Source organism: Taeniopygia guttata, chromosome 20, assembly GCF_048771995.1.
Source record: "Taeniopygia guttata chromosome 20, bTaeGut7.mat, whole genome shotgun sequence".
Lineage (NCBI taxonomy): Eukaryota > Metazoa > Chordata > Aves > Passeriformes > Estrildidae > Taeniopygia > Taeniopygia guttata.
The window spans coordinates 14,739,342-14,753,722 of NC_133045.1; the positions used below are offsets into that span (position 1 = coordinate 14,739,342).

The 14,381-nt window shown below is 50.4% G+C and overlaps 1 protein-coding gene across 1 annotated transcript; it reads left to right on the top strand.

Annotated features, from left to right (window-relative positions):
* The first annotated feature begins 570 nt into the window (after positions 1–570).
* PEDS1 (plasmanylethanolamine desaturase 1) lies at positions 571–14,381 on the top strand. Its single transcript, NM_001205109.2, is given in 6 exon segments — positions 571–766; positions 3,992–4,111; positions 10,785–10,876; positions 12,275–12,419; positions 13,090–13,302; positions 14,195–14,381. Coding segments are annotated over 6 exon segments (819 nt in total). The 5' UTR covers positions 571–639; the 3' UTR covers positions 14,317–14,381.

A 14,381-nucleotide genomic window follows, 5' to 3' on the forward strand; every position in this document is an offset into this window, starting at 1 on the left:
CCCGCCGGGGGTGTCCCGGCACCCCGGTTAACAACGGCTGCGTGAGCACCGAACTGTCACCATGCTCACTTCCCAGGGGCCACCACAGGCACCGACACCGGCCCCGCTGTCGCCGCTGCGGCGGGTCCCGGGCACGCGCGGGCGCTGCCGCGGGAACAGCGCCCCGCGCCGGCAGAGGGCGCGCCAGGCACCGGGCGGAGGGGGCGGTGCGAACGAGACCACCCGGCCCCGGCCCGGCCCCGCTTCCGCCTCCCTCCTGGACCGGACCGGACCGCGCCCGCCGCCCGGTCCCGCCCCGGCCCCGCTTCCGCCCTCATCCCATCCCGGACGGGACCGGACCGCGCCCGCCGCCCCGCCCGGTCCGACCCCGCTTCCGTCCCCATCCCGAACCGGACCGCGCCCGCCGCCCCGCCCCGCCGGGTCCCGCCCGGTCCCGCCCGTGGCCGCCCCCGCCCCGCACTGCGCCGCCGGCCGTGCCGCCGCGCCATTGGCTGCTGCGCGGCGGGCGGCGCTGCCCATTGGCCCGGCGGGCGCGCGGCGGCGGCAGCGATTGGCGGGCGGCGCGGGGGCGGGGCCCGGCCCGGCGCAGCGCGGCCCGGTCCGAGGCTCGGGCGGTCCCGCGGCCCTTCCCGGCCGGACATGGCCCAGAGCGGCCCCGGGGCGGCCGCGCCGCGGGACGAGCCCGCCGAGGAGCCCGAGGGCGGCGGGCGGCGCTGGGGCGCTCAGCACGCCGGGGCCCGCGAGCTGGCCGAGCTCTACTCGCCAGGTGAGGCGGCGCGGCGGGCGGGGCCCCGGGCCGGCCGTTCCCCTCGAGCGCCGCTCTGCCCGGGCCCGGTTCGCCCGCGGCCGCCTCCCCGCGGGCCCGGTTCCCCCCGGAGGAGCGGGAAGGGGCGGCCCGGGGCTGCCGGCCCGCGGCTCCGAGCGGGGCTGCGGCACGGGCCGGGCCGCGAGCGGGAAGGGAAGGGAAGGGAAGGGAAGGGAAGGGAAGGGAAGGGAAAAGGAAAGAAAGGAAAGAAAGGGAAGGGAAGGGAAGGGAAGGGAAGGGAAAAGGAAAGAAAGGGAAGGGAAAGGGAAGGGAAGGGAAGGGGAATGGGAAGGGAAGGGAAGGGAAAAGGAAAGAAAGGGAAGGGAAGGGAAGGGAAGGGAAGGGAAGGGAAGGGAAGGGAAGGGAAGGGAAGGGAAGGGACGCGCTGCTCGCCACAGCCGGCAGACATCCAGCCAGCCTTTCCCCGTCGCGCCAGTGTGGCCGCAGCACACGGTAGCCCCGGCAGCCTTTAACAGCGGCAGCCTTTAACAGCGGCAGCCTTGCCCTCGGAAATCTGCTCAGCCGCTGCCCTCCAGGCTTGGCACCTCAGAAAGGGGCACAGGGATGCTTCAATTCCTGTTCGCTCCAACTGAAGCTTGGAACTCGTCAAACGAGCTTCAGTTTGTCGTTTGGGTGCTCAGTAAATGACTGTGGAAATAATTGCAAATTCCGTGTTAAAAAGCCATAATTTGTTTTTAGCTCACAGTGTGAGCAATGCTGGGTATTCCTGCCATTCCTAGTGAATCCATTCTCTGGTGAAGAATTAGGGAAGAGGAGATGTGTTTTCAGTATCTTGTGGTTTCCAGCAGATCAGCTGAGCCCAGCTGGCACATCCAAGGCAATTCCTGCACAAGTAGGGCTTCTTACTCACGCACAGCCATGTGATGATAAGAAATCCAAGGCCTTTGTCGGTTTGTGTGACTGGGCCAAGTCTGCCTGTTTCAGTTTCTTTTGCTCCCCTTGAGCTTGCCTGGAGCAGGTTCTTTGTGACACCTTTCAGCTGCTCTGGTCCATCTGGGACCGATTCCTGTGCTTTACACAGAAGCAGTTCCTGATTTTACCACTGCTCTGGCTCATAAGGAGAAGATTTTCCTCCCCAAAGAGCTTGCTGCTCTTCTCACTGCTGTACCACACGTACAGTGCTATGTCAGGGAGCTGAGGGTGTATTAGATATGCAGGTTTCTTCTGGAATTACATAAATAATTTACATAAGCAATGCCAGAATATGTATTATGGTGGAAGCGTATCATGTTCAAATTCTGAATCCATAAGAATGGGGATTGCATTGAATTGTGCAGAGTGAACGTGACTGGAATATTTCCCTGATTTCTTTAAGGACATGTTCTGTGGCTTTGGCAATTCATTCCTTCCCAGACGTTGGGATTTGAGTGCTCTTTAAACACAAGTTATCAGCGCTGACTCAGTTCCTTGAGTGATTTGCCTTCCCAGGGCAGAGCTGAGGCTGCATTTTGAACCTGGATATCTGGACAGCCTTGCTGGATCCCTGTGTTCAGATTACAGAGGTGTTTGCACACGCTGAGCTCAGGGGACCTGCCAGCCTCCTTTCCAGCACTCAGCTGTTGATGAGGATCTACCCACTTGGCTCCTCTAATCAGTGTGGTTTTCTTATGCAGGAAGTGCGTGTTAATTAACTCTTACTTTCATTACTCCAGGGATCTGTTTATAGAATCACTCACGTTGTGACCTGATGCTGCTGTCAAATATGGCTGTTCTTGTGTCTTAATTTAATTTTACTATTCTCTCCTCTGCTGCTGCACAGAGTGTTAATTTATGTACCCATGGCCCTTCTAGAGTGTCTAAAACTGACCTGTCCAAGTCTTTGTTCACACTTTCCAATATTGCCTTGTAGGCACATTGGAGGTAAGACTGATCCTCCGTTTCTGTTCCTACTTTCCCTGCTCGTTGTGTGGTACAGTGAGAAGGAGGACTTGATTTAGCATTTAGGAGGAGAAATTTGATCAGGCATTAGGTCAGCAGAGAGGAGGAGTAGGACAGAGGCTGGACACCTGCCAGGCCCGAGTGTGCCTCTGCTCCTGGGAGCACGTGCACCTCTCAGGAGCCCCCCTGAGCCTTCCTTGTCTCTGCTTTGCCAGAGGGATGGGCAGGGGCTGTGGGGCGGCTGCTCCAGGGATCCTGGGCAGGAGGAGGCTGTGCCCACTGACCCCTACAACAGGCAGGGACTGGCCTGGCAGCTCCTGGGGGCATTAAGAGCTGCCTGCAGCCTGGCCCTGCTGGTGACAGCTCAGATCTTCTTGGCCTTGGGTATTAAAGGTCTGTGTCTGTGCCCTGATCCTGCAGGTCTCACCCTGAGTGTTCCCTGCGCTCTGCCCCGTGCCTCGTGGGGATCCAGCAGTGAAGAGCAGGGAGCAGCTTTCTGTGCTAAGCTGATACTCCCAGTGTTACCATACTCTGACGTGCCTGCTCCCTTTCTATAGACAGTAAATGATTTTTTATAGAAGTACAAAGTGGTACAGCAAGGTGCAGGAGAGAGTTTGTGCCAATTCTCTCTTTTCTTGGTCTGTCCCTTGTCATCTCAGAGTGGCTGGGAGTTGTCAGCCTTTGCCTGGAGCAGGAAGGCACAGACAAGACAGCAGTTCAGGGAGAAGCTTCAGGGGAATACTTGTGACGTTAGACAAGCCATTCCAGGGCCACCAAAATACAGAAGGGTGAGAATGGCGCTCTTCCCTGTTAGTACAGCAGCTTTACTTAAAATCTCAGAGCTTGTAAATATTACAGATCACAAGGTGATTTAAATATGTTTGAGGCCAGAAATTTGTTCCCAGATTCAGCCCTTCCAGCAACACTGAATATTGGATGAATTGCAAATTGAGAAAAGATGTGACGTGGAGGAAATTTATGCCAGCAGTCTCAGGGAGAGGGAAACTAGGACAGTGTGAAATGAGTGAAATTATGTCTGATTTGGCCTTGTTAATTGGACAGGGGCAGAGGGAAGAGGTTAGTAGTGGCTTGGGGAAGAGGGATGTCATTTAAGAAAATGTGTGCACCTCCCATAGTGCACAGAAATAAATTTCTGTTTCAGTTCCCTGTCAGACAAACGGAGCAAGACATCCAGGCAGTAGAATGGTCTGTCTTTGTTACTTCAGGCTTCAAAATGTCCTCTCAGATAAAAGTAAAACATGCTTTTTCCCTTGTTCTTTCCAACAGGAAAGAGACTGCAAGAATGGATCTCTGTCATCTTATGCTTCTCTCTGATCTGCTTCAATTTTTACAATCTCCTCTTGTACTTGCGGCTGGAGCACACGCCCTCGGTTCTCGTTGGGATTTGTAAGTAGGAGCTGTTTGCTGCCTGCCCAAGGCAAGGCTCATGTGATGTGGGACCCTTTAGGCTTGGCTTCCTGCTGGAAAGGGACAGGGACATCTGTGTGCGAGCCTCTGCAACTGAGGCCATCTGCAAAACGTGTCACTGCTTTGTCTTTATGTTTCAGTGGCTTCTCAGTCTCTCAGAGGGGAAGTTTTGATGTAGCAGAGTAAGTTTGGTGTTCTTGTGTAGTCACTGCAAATGTGAGGACCACTGAGAAGGAAAAGAGCTGTCAAAATGATCAGAGTTGGAAACAAAATACATCGCTCGACAGAAATATTCACAAGAACTTTCCAGAAAGCAAAAGCCCAAAGATGAGCTTGCTGGACAGGAATAAAAGGTGCTTCAGGCACCAAACTGGCTTCATTTCTGGGGACGGCAGGCTGAACACAAGAATTCTGGAGAATTGTGCTTTCATGTCAGGATGTGATGTTTGGCCTTTATTGTCCTGAACGATGACTTTTTCAAGGAGTATAAGAAAAGTTGATTCCACCTCTTCTGTGGAGGAGAGGAAGAACTAGTGAAGGATTCCAATAGAATGTTCAGCTCCTGTGCTTTAGAAAAAAAATAGCTTTGCTATAACCTGTGTGGGTGTGTGTTTTAGGAGAGAATGGTACGTGTTCATCATCAGTGCTGTGCATTGCTAATGAGTTCAAACAAAAGAAACAAAACCCACCCAAACCACTGCACTGGGTTCTTGCCTGCCCTCAGCTGAGGAGGTGCAGGTGTTGGGAGGAATGGAGAGAGCATGGCATGGGAACTGCTCCTTGGGATGGGGGCAGATCAGCCAAGGGAATCAGCATGATGATTAACCTGTGGTGCAATCTGTTTGCAGCTGGTTTTCATCTCAAAGTTAATATTGATAAAAGCTGGAGCTCTCTGATATCCTGGTTACCAGTTTAACTGATAAAGCAGCCAATTCACTGATAGTATTATTTAAGTAGTAGTGAATTATTAAAGTAGCAGAATCTGGATTCTGTGTAAATAAAGTGGTGTGGAAATAATGGATAGTGTGTACAAAAATGAGTGCCATAAAATAGTAAGTGCTTCAGGCTATCTTGTTTTGCTGCCTTCAACACATTGTTTCTCTAGGTAAAGTGTGAATGATGTCTGTAATTCACAGTGATTATTAGGTTTTATTGCATATTGTGCAAGTCATATCCATAAAAGTCCTGGTTCCTAAATACGTGAGCAGCTCCATGGACACAGTTGGGAATCCTGAGTCACCCACAGGGTAAGGTGTGTTCCACTGACAGCTTCCCTCACGCTTGGCTTGGAATGTGGACCTTAATCTGAAGTCATAAAATAAACATTCTGCTAATAAAGACGGAGCTGGAGATCCAGCTCCTGCCAGGTCTTTGGGAATCTGTTCCGGTGGGCTGGATCTGTTCTGCTGCACAGACCTGTTCACTGCACGGGGACCCTCTGTGTGCTGTTTATAAATACGTATTTTCCTGTAGGAAATGAAGGACTTGAACATTCTGCATGGTTGCACTGAGCCCAAACGCTGTGTCTGTAACTAAAGGGTGTCACAGCTCCTTTCTCTGTGCCTGCAGAGGCACACAGCACTGTCACACGAGCACTTCTGCACGTGCCTTAACCTGGAGATTCTGGGGCAGGAGCTCTGCCCTGCCGTGCTGGCAGTGGGCAGCAGTCCCCCCCTGAGTGTCCCTGCCCCAGTGCTGGGCAGCATGGCACCGGTGCCCTGGCCCTGCTGGGTCACTCGGGGCCTGCAGGGCAGTGCAGCACGGAGGGACACCGTGGTGGCCTTGCTTCGAGCAGCTCAGCCTGTGTCATGTCCTGCTGACTAAGGATGAGCTTGCTGGACAGGGAGAGCCACGGGACTCTCTTGTCTCCCAGGTGGTTTAGCAGAGATGAGACAATTTCCTTCCCCTCCTCACCGTAAAACAAAAAAGAGAAAAAAAAAAGGAGTAGGCAGAGGATAGATTTCTGCCGTGGCTTGTGCTGACTCGAGTCATGCTCTGTTCTGGGCAGCCATGGAGCTGTTCCTCTTTCTGCAAGCTGAGAGTTGTGCAGATCTGAGTTTGGTGTTTTATTGGCATGCACACAAGCACCCAGTAAACTCTGGCTGCAGTGGGGCTGTGAGGGAGCTTGAACACCCCCGTGTTTCCCAGGGCAGCAGGACAGCATCCCTGCAGTGCCACAGAACCAGAGCAGTCTCTGCCACTGTAACTGAAGGTTGGTAGTGCCAGGGACAAGGCTGGCAAAGGGATTATTGTGTGGTAAGCAGAAAAGCCTCACCAAGACATGTAATATCAGGCTTGAAAGCCCTCACACCTTCAGGTGATCTTGTGGTGTCCAGCATATTCAATATACATGAGCTGAATATATAGTTCATATATTAATAACATCTAGATAAAAAGTTTGGCAAGTTACAGCATGAATCTTGGTTTTCATTTTCCTCTCCTTCCTCCTATTTTTGTACAGGGTTTTAAACCCCATTTTTCCAAGTTGGTTGACTTGTTTCAGGCATGTGACTGTTATCTGCAGTCACATTTGTTCATGACAAGGACTGTTCATTGCAGTCTTAAAAAAAAGAAGAGTTAACTTTGTGTTGTAACCTGTTTATATTCCTAGGAACTGCCCCACATAGGTCAGGTATCTTTAGGAACATCTTGTGACATGATACAAGTTACAATTAATTACTGCTCTCTTGAAAGATGGGCAACTGATTTGTTTTTTTAACCTATTTGAGGTACATGTTTCAGCATTGCAGAGGTTGTGGGTTAGCCAGAGAGAGCACACAGGAAGAAATCACTTAGTGCGGTTTCAAACCAGAAACTGGATCTCATCAAGGCCCAGAACCTCTTTGTTTCAAGCTCCAGCAGCTCTGCAGGGCTGCCCTTGGTCAGCTGCATTGCAGAGCCAGACATGAGTGTGTAACACACAAAAGGTGTGGCAGATGTTGGAGAAAAAACACTCCAGAGACATCAGTGTTGGCTGAAGTGAGTGCTGGGCACATGGCTCAGGTCTCCACGTCCTGCTGCCTCACAACTCCAAGGATGGCACTTCATCTTGGATTTATTAGGTGCATTAAAATGAGTTTCCACCTGAAATTTTGTTTTAAAAGGTTCTTGAAATTACACCAGAAATCTCAGCTAGCAAACGAAAGCGATCCTTTACTTCAGTGCTGGTCCAAGTAAGTTGGCTCTTTGTCACCTTCTGTCTCACCCACCTGAAGTAACCATCAGTACTTGGAATCTGTGGGCACCTTTGAGTTTCCATTCTCAGCTGCATCATCTCTTAAAGAGGGAAACTCCACAAGCTGTGATTAAAGAGACAGAGCTGTGGTTCTGTTCCCCTCTGCAGAGATACCTTTGTGTGGCAGCAGCAGGGTTTGTGTGGTGCTGCTGTGGATCCCTGGGGCAGAACTGGGGTGGTTCTGTGGAGCCTGGCTGGTGGGGCACCAGAAACAGGAGCAGGGGTTGCTCTTGGGTGGAACTGGGGTGGTTCTGTGGAGCCTGGCCGGTGGGGCAGGAGCAGGAGCAGGGGTTGCTCTTGGAAGCAGTGACCTGGTACAGTCACTGCTGGTTTGCCCTCAGCAGGTGATGCTGGCACCATTGCTGTTCTCTGTCTCACTGGGGTGGGGATGGACTCGTGTGCTGCAGCTGTTGTGGGGCAGGGGCTGCCGAGGCTCCTGCCCTGGCACTGCCCCATCTGTGTCCCCAGGGGCGTGCCAGGGGACAAAGGCAGCTCTGTCTGCCTGCCCAGTTGTCAGGAGCTCTCTTAAAGTCACAGCAGAGTTTGGCTGGAGGATGAAGTTTATCAGGTGGTGGTTCTGAGCCAAGCTGTGCTTTTGTAGAGGAGTGCTTGCTTTAAGATCTGCCCTGTTCAGCCCTGGAGGAGACAGGACCCCGATTCCTTGGGGACCTCCTGTCACTGCAAGTGTCCCAGGCTGATGGGGACGTGCTGGAGGCAGGGCACTGGTCCCAAGACATTCCCAGAGCAGGGATAGCCCCAAGGAGAAGTGCCTGCTCTGTGAGTGATGTGCCAGGCTTGCCAGGGGAGCTGCTGTGAGGGAGCCCAGGCTGCTCCTGTCCCTGCAGTGCGGGTTCTGCAGACAGGACTTGTTGGCAGCCCTGGTTACAGCGTGATAAAACTGCTGTAGTGGTGCCTCTGCTGTCCCAGCCCTGCTTGTGGGCACTCTCAGGTCCAGTTCTGACTGAAAGTTCCTCAGCTTTATTAGCCAAATTTATGAACTCTTCTTTTTTCCCTTTCAAGTTGCTGCAGGTTATACTTGTTGAAATGTCCAGGGATTATAATCTTTGCCTTGTATAATACCAAACCCCTGCCTTCTCTGTACAGAAAGTCACTAAATGGGGACTCCAGGTGACTAAGGCATTTATTTTCATAAGCATGTAAGTGACAAACAACTGGTTCTTTGGCATATTGATATTTAGACAAGAAGATATTTTTGTGTGTGAAGTTAGCCATGCCAACCCTTTAATGCTGTCCAACCAGTTCATGCAGTCACCCATTAAACACGATTGTACTTCTCAGGGGTGTTACACAATAGCATCAAGTTATTTAATGACATTGTATCCTGGTTTCTTCCTCTCCAGAGACTCTAACTGAATTTTTGCAGTAACTATGAAACTTTGTATGCTTTGATGTAAGACTTCAAGGTTACAATTTGATGATTCTATCTACGCAAAGCCAAGCTTACGCTCAGCTCCTGAAACTTGGGTGAAGTACAACTTTTAATGGTAAATGTGCACAGCAGTTTTGTCTCTCAAAGCTCTTGTGGGGCCTCCTCCTTCTGCAGGCCCCGGGAGCAGCCTGGCCACGGGAAGTGGTTTGAGAGTCACCCACAAGAGCAGAGGTTGCAGTTGTCTCTCAGTTTGACTGAAGCAGTGAAGAGGTGGAGAGGGGCCTTTCCTGGGGCACAAACCCTACACATTCCCTGGTTTCTGAGCCAGACAGAGCTGCCCTGCGTCCGTGGTGTGTTTGGGGCAGTTGCTTGTCCAGCCACGTCCTGCTGTGGGGAGAGGCACCTGGTGTTGTGCCTGGGAGAGTGACAAGCTTGGGGACAGAGCAGCATTTCCAGCAAATGTGTGTGGCAGTCCAGTGTTTGCTTGGATACTGGTTGGAGTTTGGGTTCCCTGCGTGCTGGGCTGCCTTCCTTCCTCCTAATTCTGCAGTCTACTTGCAAACCAACAAATCCTAGTGTTGTGAGCAAGTCCTGCAGCTCGTGTCCTTTTGCCCTCCTTCTGTGTGCTCCGAGCATCGCCTCCTCCGCGGGGATGACCCCTGGATGGGCCGATGCTCGCCCCTTTCTCAGTGAGCTGGAGGCAAGCTAATGTGTGTGGATCAGGACTTCCCTCAATCTGCACTGAGCTGGCTTCTGGTCAGTGTTGAGTCCACTGTTTGCAGTTCTACACCTCGGCTGGGGTTATCTTGCTTTTTCTGACTGTGGTTAACATTTCACGCGTGCTCAGGGCTGTCAGTCTCCTCTCGCCCTCCCAGCCTCCCTGCAGAGCATCCAGATCTTCTGCCGCCTCTGAGCAGCAGCTGAACTCCTGTGCCTTGGTCTTGCCACGTTCAGTGAAGCCAGTGCTGGGTGTGGGAGGGTGCTGAGCCCAGTTCATCAGTGAGAGCCCCTGAGCCCGGGGACAGGACACACACCAAGTGTCACCATGCTGCTTATGTGGGACCTCAGCACAGCTCTCACTCTACTGCAACTCACCCTCCACAAGTGCAGAGGAGAGAGCACACCCTGCTGCAGTACAGCTGGAACAAGATTGATGGTACTTAGGTTTCCTCCCAATTGCTTTAGTATAATGCACTGCTCCAGGCACCCTCCATTCTTGCCTTTACCAGCTCACATCAGAGCAACACAAGGAACATCTATTGAAGTGTCAGTATTTTGCCTCAATTTGTGCTGCTGTTCCTGCAGTTATCTCACTGGGCTGATGCAGCAGCTGGAGGCGAGGCAGGCTAATGGGGGCATTACCTCAGCGAGAATGGCATTTGAGTCCTTGCAAAGAGAAGTGTTGTTTGGATGTCTTCCCCTGAAGCCAGGCTGTTGCCCTTTCGGCTGCTACAGCAGATCCAAACGCTATTGTGTCCCACCCGCTCTCGCTGTAGCCTGCATGTGTGGTCTGAAACAAGAACAAATGCACAGAATTTACTGCTTGGAAAATAAACTGTCTTCAGTGTAATAAGGGGTAGATAAAGAATGAAGTGTCTCCTGCTGCATTTAAGAGTTTGGGCCAACTGGATAATGGATTCAGCATCAGGGGCTGATTTATAATACGAGAAGAGCTTTTTTATTTCTTCTCCTTTCTGAAAATGAAAGGTGAGGGGAAGGACCACAGAGGCGAGGGGTCAGCTAAGCAAAAGGTACCCACTAGGGAAGGTATTTCTGTTCTGTAGGAGATGGGCTAAACACAAATACAGATTTAATGAAGATTGCTGCTGTCCAAATAGTGTCTTGCTAACCTCTTTCTCCTAATTGCCTGACAGTATATTTATTCAGACTGGGCAGGGCTCATGTGGTTGTAAATATCTAAGTTAGAGGCAGATAAACAAGTACACTTCTGAAATAAGAATAAGATGTGGCTGAGTCAGTAAAAATGCTGTGTTTGTCTGACCCTCTCTCTCTCTCTCTCATTCAAGTTGCAGGAGTTATCACGGCCGACTTCCTCTCAGGACTGTTCCACTGGGGAGCAGATACCTGGGGCTCTGTGGAGCTGCCCATCGTTGGAAAGGTGTGAGATTGTTCTTCTTTAGCTCGAGAAGGCTCTGAGGTGCCCCTCTGCAGCACTGGCAGTGTTGCAGCTGCTCTGGGCTCTGTGCCACACCCAGCCCGGGGAGGGCCGTGGTGCCCCTGGCCGGGGGCACGGCGTGTGCGGGGTGGCACCGTGTGTGTGGGGTGCCACTGCTCCGTTTTGGCACTGCCTCGAGGCCGGTGCCCGTGTCTGCAGACCTCTCGGGCTCTGTGGGAGCAGCCTGTGGCAGCACTGCCCTGGCTGGGCACTGTGCATGGTCAGAAGGTCAGGAACACCGATCCGGAGAGTTGTCCCTCCTCAAATTTGTGAAACGTGAGGCTGCTCCGGGAAGAATCTTCCCGGTTCCCTCTTCTGTGGGCCCCTGTAGTAGCACAGTATTACTAGAATGGTGGTGACTGAAGATTTAATTTGGTATGTATTATACACCTGCAGCTACAAATGCCAGTTGCTTAGTGGAAAGTGCACTGGCTTCTGTAGTAAGCAACAATCTGTTTTCTTAATTAAATTTCTTAATAGCTACCCTTAATTACTCCTCACAGTGCAATATTAGAAGGATCATTATAAAAAAAAAAAAAGGGCTATTCCTTGTTATTATCCAGAGTTACACAAACTACAACAGCAGAATTAAAACTGTTGAGTTTGGCTTTTTTCAACAGACCTTTAGTCTTAAACCCTTGTCTCTCTGGACCACAGTGTAAATAACTTTTAAAAACCCAATGCTAGATACTCTGTGCTAAATAACCACAAGCTGAGGCTGCTCAAGACACGTTTGCATAGGCTGAACATGCTGGAAGTGTTAAAGGCAAATCACAGTTTTACTGTGTCCCACACAGTAAAACAATTGCTCTGTGTGTTCAGATGTGATTTCTGCTCCTAGAGGTGATTTCTGTATGGTCTGTCTTCCACTGCTTTGTCCAGTCACTTAATTTGCATTTAGTCTGTTAGTGCTGGCATCTGCAGCCCGTAAATATGCTAGGCTGAATCCTATTTTTTTAGTGGTTTTTTCCCTTGGTTGATTCTGCTTAGCAATTGAATTTCACAGCTTAATTTGCCTGGGAAATAAGGGTGCTGATGCTTTGTTTTTAAGATTACATACTAAAGGTCCTAAATGAAAATTTAGAAGAAGAAAACTGAAAAGCAAAGAAGACCTGGATTTGTGTGGGGGAACTGAATTGCTTTGCAAATGTAGATCAGATTTTCTGAAGTGTCATAACAAAAGTTTGAATCCCATTTACATCCTTTGTACTATGAATTCTCTTCAACTCAATCATCAGATTTGAGTGTATGAGAGGGTTTGTTTGGGTTATTTTTTGTAATATTTTTCTTTCCAAGAGCATTATTGACTGTGCTATTGTGTTTATCCAATTGTTTCCCCAGGCTTTCATCAGACCCTTTAGGGAACACCATATTGACCCCACAGCAATCACCAGACATGATTTCATAGAGACCAATGGAGACAACTGCTTCATGACACTGGTCCCCCTGGCAAACATGGCCTACAAGTTTGTGTCTTTTTCCCCAGGTAAGCTGTTACTTCTGACTGCTGTGGATTTAGTGTTCTTGTTGCTATTGAATGAACATTTGTCCGTGTGAAGTCTGGAGGAATCCACGGATGGGATATGACAAGAAATAGCTGTTGGAAGCATGATGCTCCCAGCAGGAGGGAGGGAAACTTTTCTTTCCTTTGATGTCTGGTGGCAAAAGGTGGCACAGTGAGGTTCTCTAGCTCAGCAGAGAATCAGGGGCAGGAGAGTTGGAAAGGAAAATTAGGACTTGTGCTAAATAAGTTTTTTGTGAGAGGGACCAAGCTGTGAACGTCTGGGGAAACTCATTGTTCCAAAGTGTGTAACACAAAACAGTGCATAATCTCTGTGCACAAGTACTTTATGTGCAAAGCAGAAGTCAAGAACTAAAGGGTTAATTTTACATTAATTTCATTTTAATTTAATTTTAAATTTAATTTAATTGTAATTAATTTTATAGACTCAGTTTGCCTTCCTTTTTACGGTGTGTTGACAGATTTGGCACTTCCCAGCCTGTCTGGTGACATTTGGGAATTGCTTGTGGCTCGCTGGCTGTTGTGACACTTGTGCCAGAGCAGCTGTGCTGAGGCCTTTGCCAGGAGCTCTGGCTGTCCTGGCAGCAGCGTGCCGTTCATGGCTGCTGCCCCAGCTGCCCGTGCTGTTTTGCAGAGGCGCTGTGTGACACCTGTCCCTGGGAGTGTTACGTCTTTGCCCTCATCATCTTCATAACCATGACGAACCAGATCCACAAGTGGTCCCACACGTACTTCGGCCTTCCACGCTGGGTCATATTCCTCCAGGACTGGCACATCATCCTGCCCCGGAAGCACCACAGGATCCACCACGTGTCCCCTCACGAGACCTACTTCTGCATCACCACGGGTACTGTGCCCTGCAGGGCCCTGGGACAGCTGTGAGACACCTGTGTGACACCTGCAGGGCCCTGTGATACCTGTGAGATAACTGTGTGACACCTGCAGGGCCCTGCCAGGACACTGTGTGACACCTGCAGGGCCCTGCCAGGACACTGTGTGACACCTGCAGGGCCCTGTGACACCTGTGTGACACTGCAGGGCCAGGCAGCTCCCTGTGCTCTCACTGGCTCCTGGCAGAACTGCGTACAAAGTGTGGGGGAAGGTTTGTGATCAGCTGCAGGAACTCAGAGCCTCAGGGAGCACTCAGTGGCGCTGGGATCTGATTGCCTGGGCCACTAATGGGGTTTGTTCACTAAAGCTGCTGTTCCTTCAAAAGAGCAGAATGTCTGCAGCTGGTCTGGAATGCTCATTTCTAAAAGCCAAGCTTCTGGATTTTCAGCATCCACTCATTCTGACTCAGAGGTGGACAGGTCTGCAGAAAGCTTTAGCTTCCTTTTATATCCATACAGGTGGGAATGCTCAGTCACCAGTGTTGCACAATCCTAAATAAGTTATCAAGTTAATCAGACAGCTGGAATTAAACACCCTGGTTCTTCATTCTCTCATTGGCTTTGACAAACGGTTCATGTGGGTTTTGAAACCTCTGCCAAGAAAAAAATCTAATTCTCATTAGCAGAATGTCATGTAGAAGCATGGTACAATTAAGAAGTCTGACTTGACAGATGGTAGCAAAAATCTTGCCACCCAAAGAGCTATTTTTAAGTCCTACTATGTGCTGAGAGTTTAAGCCTGACCATTATTAGCAGTATTGGGCCGGTTGCTTTTATTTCTCATTAAAAAAATGCTGAACTTTGGACGCTATGACAAACTAATCCTCTTTTTCCTTTGCAATCCCTTAGGTTGGCTGAATTATCCGTTAGAGAAGATAAGATTTTGGAGATGTTTGGAGAACATCATCCAAGGACTTACTGGGGAGAAGCCAAGAGCAGATGACATGAAATGGGCTCAGAAAATCAAATAACTTTTGCCAGCCTTCTGCAATCCTTAACTTGTTGCCAATGTTGTTTTTAAAAGAAAAAAAAAAAA